Source organism: Staurois parvus, unplaced genomic scaffold, assembly GCF_062004578.1.
Source record: "Staurois parvus isolate SC_StPar_1 unplaced genomic scaffold, SC_StPar_1.0 ptg000225l, whole genome shotgun sequence".
NCBI classification, from domain to species: domain Eukaryota; kingdom Metazoa; phylum Chordata; class Amphibia; order Anura; family Ranidae; genus Staurois; species Staurois parvus.
Genome location: NW_028318021.1, coordinates 2,781,197 through 2,799,651, shown reverse-complemented (window position 1 = coordinate 2,799,651; position 18,455 = coordinate 2,781,197). Strand labels below are relative to the sequence as shown.

The following is an 18,455-nucleotide window of genomic DNA, read 5'->3' as shown; positions in this document are numbered from 1 at the left end:
CATCACTAAAAGAACACCATACACACAGTGAAGCATGGTGGTGGCAGCATCATGCTCTGGGGCTGTTTTTCTTCAGCTGGAACTGGGGCCTTAATCAAGGTAGATGGAATTATGAACAGTTCCAAATACCAGTCAATATTGGCACAAAACCTTCAGGATTCTGCTAGAAAGCTGAACATGAAGAGGAACTTCATCTTTCAGCATGACAACGACCCAAAGCATACATCCAAATCAACAAAGGAATGGCTTCACCAGACGAAGATTAAAGTTTTGGAATAGCCCGGCCAGAGCCCAGACCTGAATACGATGGAAAATCTGTGGGGTGATCTGCAGAGGGCTGTGCACAGGAGATGCCCTCACAATCTGACAGATTTGGAGTGTTTTTACAAGGAAGAGTGGGCAAATATTGCCAAGTCATGATGTGCCATGCTGATACCCAAAAAGACTGAGTGCTGGAATAAAATCAAAAGGTGCTTCAACCATGTATTAGTTTAAAGGTGTGCACACTTATGCTTTTACTTCCCTCCACCTAAAAGATTTCAGTTTGCTGTTCAGCGGAGTTGTACAGTTTATAGGTTACATTAAAGATGGAAAAAGTTCTGAAATATCTTGGTCTAATTTTTTTACATCACAGAAAGCTGATATTTTAACAGGGGTGTGAAGACTTCACATACAGACTATCCACTGTATTTCTCTGTTGTTTCTATGGAAGGAACCATAAAATGTTAAACAGGCTGGACTTAATGTAGATGGATAGGCAACTCATACCGAACTGCTCCAGTGGTACCTATTTCACATTCACGTGTTTGATTTGTAAAAACTGCTTATACAATACCTTATTTCTATGTGTTCAGCGGACATGTGACTAAACCCTGTCTTGGTGCTTTGCCTTGCGAGTAGCCAGTGGAGATTTTACTGAGAAAGGACATGAATGCTGGAAGTGTTGTGGCCAGGTTTGAACATTGTCACAGTCAGACACAATACAGGCACATGAGCCATAGGATGAAGTGTCTGATGTCCTAGGGTTCTACATACATAAATAAAGCGGAACTTCACCCAAAAGGGAATGTTCCGCTTGTTTGCTTCCTCCTGGAGGAAAGGCCAAACGTCCGCTCAGATCACCAAGGTGATACAATTGAAAGTGGGAGCGGGTATCTGTCAAAACGAGCTACCCACTCCCCCCCTCCCCAAAAGAAGAGTGGGTACCTTGTTTTGACAAATACCCGCTCCCACTTTCAATTGTATCACCTTGGTGATCTGAGCGGAAGTTCAGCACTTCGTCCTTCCTCCGCAGCTCTCTAGGACACATCAAAGGTCCCAGAAGACTGCAGAACCATTCACAAAGCGCAGCGGGAACCCGGCTGTAAAGCCACAAGGCTTCACTGCCAGTTTCTCCTTTTTAAGATTCCGGCACCAGGAACCCAAATCCAATTGAAGAATTGGCTCCAGTGAGAACAGTGCTGGATCCCTGGACAGGTAAGTGTTCGTACTGTATTTGTAACTGCTTTTACTTTTTTGGAGGGGGAGACTGGAGCTCTCCTTTAAGCATCACAGCTTCCAGGTGCCAACATCGCTAGGGAGCTCAGCCATTTCAATAGCGGCTAATCCCCATTGACATCCCTGGACAGGAAACGAAACCTAAAAGGCAGGGAGGTAGCAAGACCACTAGGTAATTTATTAACGATTTAGTGATAAATCAGACAGAGAGATGTTCACAGTAGGACTGCGCACATATATTAAAGAAATCTTGCTTTAACCATTTATTTTCATTTTTGCCTAGCAAGACACTTTAAAACATGTCTGCTTTTGTTTATTTCTATTACATAGTTGATGGGACTAGTAATTTAATCAATAAAAAAGGATGTTTGTTCTTTCCGTTGAACTCACAGGTGCATCCAACAGGCACATAAAGAAAGGCTTCTTCACAGTACAAGCTTTGAATATTTTCAATAGACTTGCCCTGGAGCTAATTCTAGCCAACTTAGTAAACTGCTTCAAAAACAGACGGGAAGTGTTTCTAAATGAAAACAACATAACGGGCTAATAATATGTAAGAAATAACACTATATTCTGTTGATCCAATGAAGTATCCGATTGCCTTGAGGATCAGAGAGTAATCTTTTCAATGTTGGATTAAATTGAACCACCCTTTTGGAGGGTTTTCTTGCCTCCCTCTGAATCAGCAGCGGTTTTAGGGTTCTGAACATACAGGTTTTAAAAATGCCTCTATCACAACAGGGTGACCTTTAAAATAAGGTGATCTATACTTGAAATGTCTTGAAATCCTGCTGCTTCACTGTTCTCCGGGTGCTCCAGGTAGTCAATCCTTTGAAGTGCTCAAATGCCTGTTCTGCTGAACACAATGGTGCATCTTGCTGGATTTTACATCACGATGTACGAGCTGGAGTGAGGAAGCACTGTGTGTGGTGAGAGAAGCAGATATTCACACAATTTTCTTGTATGAATGCTCCAACATTAACCTGATAGGTATTGAAGCAAAAATCATGCACCTTTTTTTTTTCAAAATAGTTTTTATTGGTTTTAGAAAACTACTTTACAAAACAGAGCCTTTCCTGTGGGCAAAGAAGAATGCCCAGATCACCAGGTGAAAATGGTGAGAAAAATAACTAAAAAAAGAAAACTAATGCTGCCACCAGATAATGGATTGGCAAGCTGCCATATATTACAGTTTTGGGTTTAGGTTTAATACTGTTTTAATCATTACAGCTGAATTATTTTATATCTTTTATAGCTGCCTAGCGCTCAGCTTTAAAGTGGTTGTAAACCCTCACATATAACCACTTAAGTGACTGGCCTGAGGTGATACACAGAGATGAAACAAGTCCTACATAAGTTGTACCTGTTTATCTGCTGTCATCTGTTCTCTGCATCCATTCAATGTGCACAACTTATCAAGCATCTCTCACCTCTGAAAAGCAAGGGGTGGAGAGCTGAAGTTACACTCTGAGAACAGCTCTGAGAGCTGATTGGAGGGAAGGGACATGCCCCCCTTCACACAGGAAGAAAGCTGAGGCTGTCAGTCACAGGCTGTGTGCTTGAGTTCCCTCCCTGGTCACCTTTTTTACCTCTTGCTGTCAGGAAAACTTGTCAGAAGAGATTCATTCAGATAGCAGAGGAACAAGACAATAGACAGAAACGACACTTAGAGCACCGCATTGAGACAAGTGCACACTATAGGGGGATATGCTTTATTCATCTTTCATGTCTTGAGGTTTACAACCACTTTTAAGCATTCCGAATTTATGTGCAAGTGGTGGGCTTGTGCTTTAAAAAATCATTTACAGTTATATTTATGCACTACTAATATGATGACAGAAGAATAATTAGAAATACAGCACTGGCTTTAAAGATTTGGATGACCGACATTCTATTAAATGTTATTTTTGAGAGACACACGACACCAGAGGTTCCTCACATGCCACAGCAAGCGTCTAAATATACGTCGCAAACATCAAACAGAGACAAATGTGGAACCCCCTGAAAGCATTAACCTTGTAGTCATGTGACTAGTCATATGACTTCCCTGCAACAAAAGGCCTCAATATTTGAAGAGAGAATAATGTTATAAATGTCTTTCGTGACTGCATGGTAGTTCGGACCAATATGATTGGATGCTATAAGCAGCATGAATTGTGCTTCCTTCGGACTCTCAGGGCCACACATAAGGTACTTCCAGTGTACAGCTGAATTCCAAACAGATATAAAAAAAAATACAATGAATGCAGTTATGTAGTCACTAAAAGAAGTTAAATGCATTTTAAATGCAAGTTTTAGAAGTACCTACTTTTGACAGGAAAATGATAAACGGTTTTCAACATTTTTTACAAATAAATATTTGAAAAGTGTGGCGTGCAATTGTATTCAGCCCCCTTTACTCTGATACCCCTAACTAAAATCTAGTGGAACCCATTGCCTTCAGAAGTCACCTAATTAGTAAATAGAGTCCGTGTGTAATTTAATCTCAGTATAAACTCTGTGACTTCCTCAGAGGTTTGTTAGAGAACATTAGTGAACAAACAGCATCGTGAAGGCCAAGGAACACACCAGACTGGTCAGGTATAAAGTTGAGGAGAAGTTTAAAGCAGAGTTAAGTTATAAAAAAATATCCCAAGCTTTGAACATCTCACGGAGCACTGTTCGTGTGTGGATTGCATTGTATTCAGCCCCCGAGTCAATACTTTGTAGAACACACTTTCGCTGAAATTACAGATGCAAGTCTTTTTTTTCTTCTAAAAAACATAGCACTTATTAAAGGCTTACCTGTAGGTAAAACATAAAATAAAAGCCTTTTCTACCACTTTGAACTAACACCTGACCCTAAAACTGAACCAAACACTTAAAGTGATTTTGCATCCTCAGTTTTTAAAGCTCTTTCAGCTGCTGATTTCGGCACTTATGGAGATGCAGCTTACTGCATACCTACTGCCCCAGGTTTCAGGGTGACTTCTTTCCCTTGCAGCATCCTATGGAACCACCCTTGCATGCAGGAACCAGAGTGGTGCCTCCTTACACTGTGTGCATCAATAGAAACGCACAGCCCTGTAGCTTGGATTGGCAAGGAACCCCCCTGCTCCTCCATTCTCCAAACTAACAGACTGCCTTGAGACTGCATTGTCCACTGTTAACTCTTTTCTGGAAGTTCAGGGAAGAAGCACTGAGAGAAGAGGAACTATCAGCATTTAAAGTTGTAAACTGCAAGTGCTGTGGTAAAAATTTTAACAAATAGTTTACTTGGGAAGATTTATTTTATTGTGATTGATGTGTTAAGCTAAAATATCCTGAGGGTTTAATACTACTTTAACTCACTAAATCCTAACCATGGCCTCTATGCTCAACACACAACCAAAATCTTAATATTGATGGTAACCCATGCAGAGCTACATTTATCTTCTACTGCACCTACAGTACCAGACTGTATCCTGTACTGTTAAAAGTTCCAAAAACCTAGGTGTGCCAAGATCAAATTGCTAAAAACAACTGAGTCAGTAGCTCTTTAAATAAATTGAAAAAATGGGAGGCAGGTATATGAACAACCTGAATCATGCCCAGTTTCCTGCCCCTTACCAACATAAAATGAGGAGGCTTGCCATTTGGGTTGACTGTTAAAACATAACATATGTTTATGACATATGTTTAGACATACAACCATGGACTACAGGAATTGGAACTTTTATCTTTTAATGAGGACCTGTACTGTGAAAGCTATGGACAAAAAAACACAAGCAGAGGACAAAGGACTTGTCACTAGTATTACCTGTATGGTTCCTGAAGTTGCTCTATTCCCCAACACTGACTTACCATGCCTTGATTGGCATGGTGTTTTTCTTGGTGAAGGAGCAGAGCTTTACTTTCTAATATTAGTGCTGCTCTCTGATAACTGGTGATCAGAGGATTGGTGAGGTAATGATCAAAAAGCAGTAGGAGAGGTTAAAAAAAGCAAAAGATTCATAGGATGGATGAAGCAGAAGCAGGATGATCCTTGCTCTGCAGATCCTCTAGTACAGCGTTCCCTCCAGCATGGGGAAAAGTTAGCAGCACAGTAGTGACATCACTAAGGCAAGTTATAGATGATTCGATTTTCTTTCCTGTAACCCATGGTTGCAGGAAAGAAAATCTCTCGATTCCCCCATCAACTCAGTCAGTGTTCATGGGGGAATCCCTCATGCAGTGCTATTGTGTTCTGCTGGCCTTATAGCCCCAGCAGTAACTGAATGTAAAAAATCCGACAGGCTGGTTGTATCCAAATTGATCAATGGATTTACTTGGGTACAACCAGCCAGCCCATAAATGGATCGAATTTCAAACGGTCACTGCTGACCCAGCTGGGATTCAATCCATCTATGGCTGGCTTAAAGTGGAGTTCCACTTAAGCTTTCAAAAAATAAAAGTCAGCAGCTACAAAAACTGTAGCTACTGACTTTTAAAAAACAGCCACTTACTTGTCCCTCGTTTCCACGGTGTGTCCTTTGCAGCCCGTTTTACCAGCTGTCTTCTCTCCCTGGGCGCCGGCATCTTCAGTGTGTGCACCCGGCTGTGACAGCTTGCGGCTTCACATCCAGGTACGCGCTGTGCATGCACGAGTAGCACTACGCTTTCTGAATGGTCCTGTAGTCTTCTGGGACCTGTCATGTGTCCCAAAAGACTACAGGAAGGGAGGACACCTTTCACTTCCGATCGCCTAGGCGATCAGAGTGGGTACCTGTCAAATTCGGGTACCCGCTCCCCCCCGCCCCCCAAAGGTGCCAATCCTTAATGGGGAGCGGGGGACCAGTCTTTAAAGCAGAACATCCCTTTTTGGGTGGAGCTGCGCTTTAACTCTCTGATGAAACTGGCAGTCAAAGACAGCAGTGTCTTAGGGCTCACACTGCAGATAAACAGCCATGAATCTACAGAACGCTAAGAAGTGCTTTGGTGGTTTTCAGGAAGAAATCTAGACAAAATATACTTTTTCCAGGGTACTCTTTAAACAAAATTAACATTTCTAGATGTTCCCTATAAGTTAACAAATCATCAGGTCAGTTTAGGTCCACTTTAATGTCAGAAAGTTCCAGGAAGGGTTTAGATAAATCTACAGGTAAAGAGGAAAATCCCTTTAAAAAATAAATTAAATCAGTCTTGAAATATTATAAAGTGGCTGGAAATGCATACATCATCAACTGTTCTCCCAAGCAGGGTGGGCCAGGGAGCGTTGGCCCGCTTACTGAAGATGCCTACAAACATATCAACGACCCCAGATCAGACTGTAAGAGGCTGGATTGGGTGCATGCCGTCTAACTCCTGGAGAAACATTTGCAAACTGTGAAGAGTGTAATAAAAGGTGGCTTGCTTTGAAAAACAGATTTAATGTGACAAATCCATTTGCATTTGAGGATGGACTGGAACACACTGCAAAGCAAAAAGGATTATCCAAGTCCAGCGAGTTCCTTTTAGTTTGGATCTGAGAAATGCTGCCAAATGACTGGAATTGTCATGCCGACCATTTTTTTTTCATCGTACTTAGTAAAAGCTGCTGGCTGTATTTAGGAGTGCCCCAGCAGCACTTCAATTTATAGAGCAGCAGAGAGCAGATGACACGCCAAATAGAGACACAGATAAATATAGATGTGTGTTCATTTTGTTATGTGCTGATATATATTCACGTCACAGGGTTAGGCTGTTTACAACACTTGTGCCTTAAAGAAACATATAGTACATGGGTTTGGGAACTAATGCTGCTTAAAGTGAATGCCATGTGGAAACGCATTGTAGTACAAAAAAGCAGCGCAAGCAAGCCTGCAAACAGTTTTGTTTGTGGTTCATACATGGAGCACCATCAATCTGGTTATTGGCCGACACGTCAGCTTAGATTTAGGGCTCTGCCACACGCTCTGTCCCACAATCCAATCACAGGGGTACAGCAGTCAACAGCATGTTCATTACATTTTTGGACCTCTAGAGGACTGTGCAGCAAAGATTAAAGTCCCATTGAGAGCACAAAAAACCATGTGCAGGCATTTGCTGGCACGTTTTAGGAATATCTCTATGTAAATGGTGTAAGTATCTACACATATTTCACATAACAAGGTCATTTAAAAGCTCACCCCATACATCAAATAAACATGGCATTTAGGAGACATTGATATTATGCATCATCAAAGTCCAATCAATTTAAAGTGGAACTTTAGTCAAAAAATTAGGTCCCTCAGACCCTCAGGCTGGCCCCTTTTGAAGTTAGAGCTATGTAAAACATTCAAATTAAGTGCCTATACTGTTTAAAATCCAGTAATACACGGTCTTACCCTGCTCTGCACATGCTCAGTTGATCTATTTTTAGGCACTGTGTCGAATTTGTAGAGGCCGATCTGCTGACACCCTAAAGATTTACTGCTGTTCAGGGGCTCAGGGCTTCAGCAAAATGGCAACCTCCAGTAAGAAACAGCAGGAAAAATGCTGGAGGCAATTTACAGCACTCACTAATTTTGGTAACAATTATTAATGAGGAATGTATGTTTCTCGCTAAAGAACATTATTGTTATCAATTTGCCAGAAGTAAAGTTCCACTTTAACTTAATTTTTAGTTGTATATAATTATCAAAATGAGAATGTAGTCTCTTGTGAGTCATTTTAGGTGGTGTTTAAACCTCTCAGTACATAATACTTCATGCAGAATGCAGTGAAGAGGATGAAACAGTGGAGGTAATATTTTTTTTTAAATGATCAGTGGTCTGCATAAATACACAGCAAAACTACCTATGAGCGGAGTAAGAAATCCAGTGTTTCTCCACCTATTTTCCGTCAAGGTGCCCTTTAAAATTCTGCACAATCTGCTAGGCATCCCATTCTAAAATATAAAAAAACGAAACTAATAGTTTTACAGAATGCAGCACCAGCCACACCTGTAGGACACACAGTTTTATTCTCCCTTTGCATACTGACTAATGTACTAGTGTTTCTTTTCTCCCTCACTCAGGTAATGGGACCCCAGGGATGACGGAGAGGCGCAAACAAAGATACTATGCAGGGGCCCAGTGTCCACCGGCAGCTGGAAGGTTGTAATAATGCACAATTAAAGCCTGTGCCTTTGTGTAACTAAAAAACTTCATCCACCCACTGGTTCGTATACAATTTTTGGGCAATTTGTATTGCCAAGGCCCCTGTGGAAACCTGAAGGTACCCTGGTTGAAAATGGTTGCTCTAGTCTAATCCAATGTCCACCACTACAGCCATACAAACACATGGGCAGAGTGGGATCACTGTTGGGTGGAAGCAGATTAACCTATTAATATGTAATTGAGTTCTGGGAAAAAACTGACGGAACAAACAAATAGTAAAAACTCTATGCAGACACTGTTCTTGGCAAGAATCAGACCAAGAATCCCAGTTCTTTATGGAAATGGTGCTAACTTCTTAGCATTCATCAACTTTATATAGACACACAATTAAAAGGGAATCAACCATAATTGCCTGTGTGGGAAGGCTTGGGTAAAAGCAGTCCATCCCTGACTCGCTGCTGTATGCTAGATCCAGGGCAGTGAAGCTGAACTTATCATGGAATCACTGCAGTTAGCAGGCAGTTTTGAGTTAGGGGATGGCTGCTTCCATCAAAATCTTCTTACAAGGGTATGCCGCTTGATGTCAAATTTATGTCCTCTTGGAATTTAATTTGCACCCACAAGTACATGACAAATGAACAACACCAAATATAAATGACCAGTTCTGGAAATTTTTTCCTGACTGAAGTTCTCATAAGGTGTGGTTCAGAGCCTTCTGGGAGTGTCCAGATTAAAGCGAACGCTTACTCAAGAGTGAAAAGTAGAGCGCATCCTCCTCCTTATTTTGGTGGCCCTGAAGGAGATTTGCCTATCCTTCAGTCCATGGCAGAGCCATGTGATCTGCTGAGGTCCTAACACAACAGAGCAAGGCCATACATGTGACCATACATCCCTGTTTAATACAAATCGACTCTGCCATTGTTGTCATCTACTAGGAGAACTGAATCCCAAAGCAATACTTGAAATTTGGAGCATGGTTTAGTTGTTTACGGTCAACCTTAGAATCGTGCCCATACCATTGGTAATGTATGTGGTTTTGAAAAAAATGATAGCATACAGGTTTAGAATTAATGAACCAGTAAATAAATTACTACACATCTGGATTTCTCAATTAGAAAACTGCAGCAGGTATGCAAGATATACAGAGGGGAAAATTCTGGCACTCAAGAAAAGATCTAAGGCCAGGTAACAGTTACACAATGAGACCGAAATTCAAAATTTCTATCAGTCAAGGTTGACTATGACCCACCAAACTATCCATCCCACAATAAATGACTGCACAGCTACACTTGTCCATATTCCATGGAAAGCCATTTTTTTGTATCAGTGCTAAGTATGCACTAATATAATCTATAAGTACTATGTATAGGATAGTGTACCTTTTACCATAAAAAGTTTGATCCCTCAAGGAGTTCTGTGACCATAGTTATCATGAAGACTACACAGCTCTGTCCTCTGCCACTTACATGATACCCTCCACTCTAAGGCTTGGCTCACACCAGCTACATTGGGCAGCGTCAGTCACTGTCGACTAATGCAGTCCCAAAATAAGGACACAGCAATGTTCCTTATGTAATAGGGCTTCAGTTAACAGCAACTTATTCCCTTGGTGCATAGTGAAAAAATAAAACAGGACATGTTGCATTTTTGCACAGAGCAGTGTATAAAATGATATAGAAAGAAAAAAAGCAAGGACTGCAATAGACATTAACAATGCATTGCAGCACTTGTCAGTTGACACTGCACACCAGTGCATGCGTTTTGTGCAAAATAAAGCATGGTGTGTGACATACACACACACACGGTTGTGCCTGCAAAAAACCCACTGGAATGTTATAAATGCCATGACACACAATGTGTAGCCCATGCTGCCCCCACAAACCTTGCTGGTGTTTCGCCTTTTGGTTCCTCTGCGCTCTAGCATACAGGACAACTTGTTGAACCACGTCCAACTGCTCCTGCAGCTGTGGGAAATGGAAATCGGTGCATTCCTGGCAGACCGTGGCAAAATCTGGACACAACAAAAAGGGAAAAAAATCCACATAAATCACTTTGGGTATGTAAGGATTTTTAACAAACACAAAATATAGGCAACCATTTTTAAGACAGAAGAAGACTGCCAATAATGAGACAATTGGGCTTCAACCATTGGTTTAAAGGGTAGCAAGAAAATATGTAGGCCACCATTGCTGACCTTTCCTTTTGAAAATGCTAGCTGTCTGGTTGGTATTTAGTGCCAATGGCTTCAATACTTGCCAGGAGTTCTGCCTGAAATAAGTATGCCTGTTGTGGGTTAGTATGAAGAAAGTTCATCATTGGCTGTATTTTGCTAACTACAGCTTTCCTAGAAATGTAAAAGATACATTATGGCTCCATATCTGTACGACAGACAGCTACACATCTATCAGTCTAAAGCCTGGTACACATGGGCCGAATATCTGCCAGTATCAATTGGTTCAACAGAAACCAGCCGATATTCTGCCAGTATGTACAGCAGCCTGTCCAGCTTCTGTCGAATGGTCATGCTGGAAAAGTGTGTTCTGGTGGGGAGCAGTCCCCCTGTCAGAACACAATAGTTCAGCAGGTAGATCACTGTACTAACATTACTTAGTACAGCCCATTGGGTTGAGTGAACTACCCCTGCGTACCAGGATTAACAAGGGATTTCTTTCACGTAGGAGAGATTTCCTCTGTTAACACTGTTGCGTCTACAGGGCTGGAAGTGAATGGATATCTCCCAAAAAGAACAAAGAAAGCAAATAAAGTAACTACACAGAGCTTTGTAACAATTCCTTTCTATCTCCAAAACCAGATAAAAAGCTTTGGCTTTAGATGTACTTTTACACTGACAGTCTGAGATTAATGGTTTCATCACTTCTCATTCTCACTCAATAAACTGATGTCAGCTTTTTGAAATTCTAATTTTGTTTAAAAAAAATGTACTGAAGATTGTTACCTGCTTTTGTTCTGGAGATACTGAGAATCAACCAAATGCGATTGTTGATTTAAAAAAAAAAAAAATGATTGGCAAGGCGGGGGAGTCTTTCACAAGATCAGTCCCAGGGTTGTTATAAAGAGCACAGCACTCCTGACATCCCTTAAAGCACAGGTGTCAAACTGGCGGCCCTCCAGCTGTTGCCAAACTACAAGTCCCATGAGGCATTGCAAGATTGACAGTTAAGAGCATGACTCCCAAAGGTAGAGGCATGATGGGACTTGTAGTTTCACAACAGCTGGAGGGCTGGCAGTTTGACACCTCTGCCTTAAAGGATAAGTTCACCTTTAGACAAAAAATAATAAATGCACATTTTTTTTGCAGGTAAAAAAAATGTGCATGTATTATTTTTTGTTGTTAGGAGCCTCTAAAGCATTGTACCAGTGATCAGCAGATCACTGATGCCATGCAGGTCTCCTGCAGACTGCCAATGTATCTGCTTGCTCGTACATCCCGTATGAGCAAGCCGATACTTCTGACAGGAAGAATCAATGAACTACCACAGAGATCACAGCGCCGTAGTAATTCAAAGAGGACTACAAGCCGAGAGCCACTAAGGCTGTTGGGATCTGTAGTCCATTCATTCGTAGAGGACTGTGAATGAATGATGCAGCCTTGTGGGCGGAGTCCCGCACAGCCGCGCTCTTTTTGAAAAGTGATAGCTAGTACAGGAACTTCTCCCCATACTTCTCTCATAAGAAGAGGGGGTGACAGCTGCAGGTTCGGGGACATGTTACACCCTATAAATGGATGGAACATGTAACATGTTCCCAAAGGTGAACTTATCCTTTAAAAAGTGTAATTACCAGTGCAATATACCCCAAGGACACTGCCGGGACTGCATACCTTCAATAGTTCAATTTTTGTGCAGCTATGAATGTGGTCACATACATATTTTTCAAAGACACTATTGGCTCCTTTCCATAGGACAGGACCTGATTTTAGATCTGATGAACTTTCAATTACCTTCAGTGAAATGCTAGATAAAGGTTGTGTTTTTACTCAAAAATGGGAATTAGGATTCAGTGAAAGCATATCCAAACCTAAACACAGCTTACCAATACTTACATTTGGTGGCTGCATTAGTTTTCTTTTTTCCTTTATTTTCGCCTGATGATCCGCACAGTAACATACAACCTATCCTAGGGTGGCGATGCTCACTTACTGCACTATATCTCTAATGGGGCAGTGTCGTCACCCTAGGCTGTCCTCCTGGCTTGGACTACAAACACCTCCCCAGCCTTTCATCACCTTTGTGAGGGTGCTTTGTAGAATAAAGTTGGGAAGGCCGATAAGATTGTTTGATATTTCAGTTCAGCTAATGTCTGGCAGAAGCAACAGTTTTTTATGTACTTGCAGAAAAATGCTCTCAAGCTGAAAAAAAATGAAAACTTCTGCAGCCACATCCATCTAAGGACTAGTAGGCTGCAATATGATAAATTTTTGATCTTGTGTTTAGGTTAACTTTATAATCACTGCTAGGATTACCTCTTTTGATGCCACTGTAAGAATTAATGCGGTTATCCACCAACAAGACTAGACCACACAATGATGCCGAATACAAGGAGAGTGCAGTCTGCAGTCTGTGCAGTTTAACTCCACTACGATGATTGCGTTTATGTCTGCAGAAATCTAGCATGTCCGCTCTCAGCAGCCTCAAATTGTGCATGGTCTTCAGCTGAGCCCCTGCGGAAACAGGAAAATGTCACACACTAAAGAGGGCTGTCACCCCATCTCAGCAAATCACATTCCAGGTCTCATTGATTTTATTTAAATGGGAAACTGAAAGCTGGAACCTCTCTAGTTGTTACAAACAGCAGTGCATGTTCTCCTTTGCTGCAGTTCTATAAAGCAACCGACAATGCCTGTGATCTGTTAATTTGCAACTAGAGAAGAACCCCGGGATTCCATTTCCACCTTCACAGTCAAATTTTAAGAAACATCCACTACATGTTTGTTATGTGTTGACATTCACAGAGCATACCTAAAATAATATAGATTTTTAAAATAGGTTTGACCTTTTTAGTTGATAATTTGGAGCTGATTTGTACAAAGGACTATATAGGCTGCTTGTTTTCTTCAGAATAGTTTGCAACGTGCAATTAGGGCAATTATGTAGGAACAGATTTTTTTTTTTTTTTTTTTAAGTGTATTACCATACAATCTATCCCCCCAAGCCTTGAGACCTTCAACCCATTGTTAGGACAGACGGTTGATTTACTAAGCCCTCATGCATACTGGACATTTTTACAGCGGCTGTTTTTGGCTTTTGACGGTTTTTTCTACAGCTAGCAAAACCCCCCAGCATGTTATCCTATGCGTTCATGCACACAGACTGCAATCATTTTTTGGCTGCAAAAAAAACCCAGGACTAAAAATCCAGTTTTTTAGCTGGAAAAATGCTCTAACGCTGAAAAAATGGCAAAAACACAGTAAAACGCCGCAAAATGGTGTTTTTGAATTGTTTTTTTACATAAAAAAATTTCTTTTTGATAAAAAAAGCTACAAAACGCAAACACGGAAAAATGCGGGAAAACACAGCTAAATGCTAATGCAAAAACTCTTAAAAAAAGGCTGAAAAACTCACGTTTTTGACGTGACTTTACACAGCCAACGTTACCAGCGTTATCAAAACGTCCCGTGTGTATGAGGACTAAAAGTGGGGAATCAAACTCTGGTTCAGCTGTGCATGGTAGCCAATCAGCTTCTAACTTCAGCTTGTTCTATTAAAGTAGAAGTACAGCCAAAGCTCTTTTTGGCTGTACTTCTCCTGTGGGTGCAATTTGTTCTGCACTCCTGTGACCCGATTTCAAATGACAGCTGAATCGGGTCACAGGGGCTGAGCAGACAATGGCGGTCATGTTCTCACACTTGGAGCCAGTGGGGGACAGATACAGCATCAAACTGATACTGCATCCACCTAGGTAAGTATAATTGGGGGTGGAGACACCCATACTTTAAGCTTTGGAAAATAAAAAGACCTGGAAGCTGATTGGTTTCTATATAGAGATGCACCAGATTTTGCACTCTCCAGTTTCAGTAAATCAACCCCTCAGGATCTCAATTTGTCTGTGAATTTATATGAGCTCTAACAGACATTCCAGCTTAGAGAATAACCAGTTGCTGGCAAATGGCTTCTCTCTGGAGAGGGAAAGGAAAGATGTTGAAGTCTATGCTTGCATCCCTATATCCCTAGTACATGGTTTTGTTTTGTGCACAAACCGAAAACACTGCTTAATTCATTTTTAATATATCAAGAAACCCCACCAATCCATCCATGTCTCGATGCTTTATTTTGTCGAGAAATCACTTTGAAAAACTGCGGCCATTTTGAGTAAGGGAAGATGATTCATGTAGCATTTACTTCCTGGATTCCATCTGCCCTTAGCTCAGGCATGCAGAAAGGAGGGTGTGCTTAGTTAAAAAAAAAAACCCTCCTCTCCTCCTGAAGACTTCTGGGATGTATGGCCTAGGACTGGAAACCAGGAAGTAACTGAAGAAATGTAAAAAAAAAAAATGTAAAACAAGTAAATATGATATACATTCCTGTCTATTTACTAATGCTAGCAGCATAACGATTAAAAATAGTCAACATTACTTGAGATAGTGATGTTCCACTTTAAAGTCGGGATCTCAGCAGAGTGTGGACCAGCTGAGTGATGTGAGATGACAGCGGGCTATAGCCTGCTGTCAGCTGAATACGAGTCACAGGCGAGCACAACAAACTGCACTCCTGTGATCCACAGAAGTAGCACCAAAATAGCTTTGGCCCTACTTCTCTTTAATGCCCATGCTTTTGGAACTGGATGTTCTGCAAATTCATATAGGTGTGATGGCCAGGTATTCACAAATTTTGCCATACACTGAAGCTCCAAAAAAATGAGGTGATGTGGGGAAAGGGGAGCCAAGCATACACATGCTGCATGTATGAACTTTTTTAAACCTCAGCCACAGGCAGATCGCCGATGATAAACACATTGCAGTGCCCCTTCTGCATCCAACACTGAATGTGAATTAAAATGCCTTACCCAAGTGAATAGTAAAGCTCTCCTCAAGCTGCCCATGTTCCTCATACAACGAGCGGCTGGACTCTGTGGATTCCTGAAGGTGGCTCTGCTGGACTTTAATCTCCTCACTGTGGAAAATAAATAAAACTTTATTTTTTTAAATGTCCTGCTACAATTTACCAAGACCCACGAGCTGAATGGGAAAACAAATCTATTGCTAAACATAGAAAATCGACTGGAATTCGAGACAAATATACAGTGCTGTGAAAAAGTTTTTCCCCCTTTCCTGATATTTTTTTTTTATTTGTCAAACTTAAATGATTCAGATCATCAAACAAATTTTAAAATTACACAAAGATAACCCTAGTAAATACAAAATGCAGTTTTTAAATGATGATTTCATTTACTAAGGGAGAAAGGGTGTTCAAACCTGCCTGGCCCTATGTGAAAAAGTAATTGCCCCCCAAACCTAATAACTGGTTGTGCCACCCTTGGCGGGAACCACAGCAATCAAGCGTCTGTGATAACTGACAATGAGTCTTTCACATCGCTGTGGAGGAAGTTTGGCTCAACTCTTCTTTACAGAATTGTTTTAATTCAGCCACATTAGAGGGTTTGAGTACAAATGGCCTGTTTAAGGTCATGCCACAGCATCTCAATCAGATTTAAGTCCAGACTTTGGCCAAGCCTCACCAAAACCTTGCTGGTGCGTTTCCAATCATTGTCCTGCTACATAACCCAAGTGCTCATGAGCTTGATGTCATGAAATGATGACTGGACTCTCTACTTCAGGATTTTTTGGTAGAGTGCAGAATTCATGGGTTCATCATTTATGGCAAGTCATCCAGGTCCTGAAGATGCAAAGCAGTCCCTAACACCATGTATGACTGTTGGTATGATGATCTTTTTTATGAAATGCTATGTTAATTTTACCCAGATATAACAGGATGAACACCTTCCAAAAAGTTCAAATTTTGTCTCATCAGTCCACATATTTGCCCAAAAGTCTAGGGGATAATCAAAATGTTGTTGGCAAATGTGAGACGAGTCATTGTGTTCTTTTTTAGCCAGCAGTGGCTTTGGCCTTGGAACTCTCCCTTTGGATGCCATCTTTGCCCAGCCTGTTTCTTATTGTTGAATGTTGAACACTGACCTTTACTGAGGCATGTGAGGCCTGTAGTTCTTTAGATGTTGTTCTGGGTTCTTTTATGACTTCCTGGGTGAGCTGTTGTGCTCTTGGAGTAATTTCAGTAGAACAGCCTCTCCTGGAAAGGTTCACCACTGTTCCAAGTTTTCTTCATTTGTGGATAAAGGCTCTCAACGTTGTTTGCTGGAGTCCCAAAGCCTTAAAAATGTCTTTGTAACCCTTTCCAGACTGGTCTTGAATTTCTTTAGATTGTGGCATGGTGTGTTGCTTTTTGAGATCTTTTAGTGTGCTTCACATTGTCAGACAACTTCTGTTGTAATCAGGCCTGGGTTTGGCAAGTGAAATGTAACTCAGTTTTCCCAAAAATGTGGTTAATCCTAGTTCATTCAAGGTTTACCAAGGAGGGGAGGGACGCAATTACTTTTTCACATAGGTCAGGCATGTTTGGACAGCTTGTTTTCCATAATAAATTAAATCAACATTTAAAAACTGCATTTTGTATTTGCTCGGGTTAGCTTTGTGTAATATTAAAATTTGTTTGATGATCTAAATCATTTAAGTGTGACAACAAAGCATAAAAAAAAAAAAACTAAACACACAGGAAAGAGGCAAATACTTTTTCACTATAAGTAGCTACTTCAGATGAAGAAAATGTTGCTAATGCTGAAATTATTAAAGACATGATGTTTCCTGGAATTTGGGTGCAAAGAAAAAAATCTTACAATAAATACTATGGGGGGGTTTACTAAAACTGGAGCACTCAGAATCTGGTGCATGGTATCCAATCAGCTTCTAACTTTAGCTTGTTCAGTAAAGCTGTGACAATAAAACCAGGAAGCTGATTGGTTTCTATGCAGAGCTGCACCGAATTTTGAACCCTACAGTTTTAGTAAATAACCCCTATTGGTAATTAAGGCACATATGGATTTGTAATGAATATATTCTGGATGCCATTCTGCACCTGTCTTTGTAAATTTCCCCAAAAGTGCACAGAACAAGTGAATTTACTTCAATGTGTTCAGTTATTTCAGAATTTGAATAGATAGCTTTTGATTGGCTGCTATGCATCACTGTATTTCAAAATACTTCCACATACTGTACATCCACTGTGTCCAACCTGATGAAGCTGTTGTTGGGATTCTTGAGGTCCTGGTGTAACTTTATTACCCACTCCTGATACTCTTGCTTCTGGATGGTGGACAACTGCTTCAGCTCTGTAATCCACTTGTTTTCCAGAATCTGGAAAACACAAAGCAAAAAAAAAAAAACACAAAAGAAAAATCAGCTAGTTTAAAAAATGTAATCAGATTTAAAGAAACCTTTTCACTTTGCCCTCAATGGGCAAGGTTACAGGGACACTTATGTGAATGGCATGCATTAGAAAAGTACAGTTCAACAACATATACATTTTGACTTGATAAGTTTTTATAAAAAGGAAAAAAAAAAAAAATCAGCAGAAATTGCCTGTGTCAAGCTCATGGTGTAAAGATGCTACTGAGGCTTAGGGTCAATTCACATCAGAACGCGGTGTGGAAAACCTGAGTTTTGCATTTACCGCATTAAAAAAGTACAGTGTGTTCCTTTGCAATTGAACCGGCCCTTACTGATCCTAGTGGCTATATGGGGCCCCTGAGGTCTTGTGTACATCATTTCCATTGTACCATGAGCTGGACACAGGCAATTTCAATGTAGATGGTGCTAGGTTTTGATAATAAATGTCATGCAACTTTTACTAATTCCTGCCCCCCCCTGCT

At 40.8% G+C, this 18,455-nt stretch overlaps 1 protein-coding gene across 2 annotated transcripts in view; it reads right to left on the bottom strand.

Moving 5' to 3' along the window:
- FERRY3 (FERRY endosomal RAB5 effector complex subunit 3) overlaps positions 1 to 18,455 on the bottom strand; it is a 69,386-nt gene that overhangs the window by 29,616 nt on the left and 21,315 nt on the right. For both annotated transcript variants that reach the window (XM_089679479.1, XM_089679478.1), the window contains exons 6-9: positions 17,819 to 17,940; positions 15,576 to 15,682; positions 13,036 to 13,233; positions 10,435 to 10,563 (exon numbers count right to left, since the gene is read on the bottom strand). In XM_089679479.1, the coding sequence (XP_089535605.1) occupies positions 10,435 to 10,563; positions 13,036 to 13,233; positions 15,576 to 15,682; positions 17,819 to 17,940 (556 nt within the window). The remainder of the gene's footprint in view (positions 1 to 10,434; positions 10,564 to 13,035; positions 13,234 to 15,575; positions 15,683 to 17,818; positions 17,941 to 18,455) is intronic.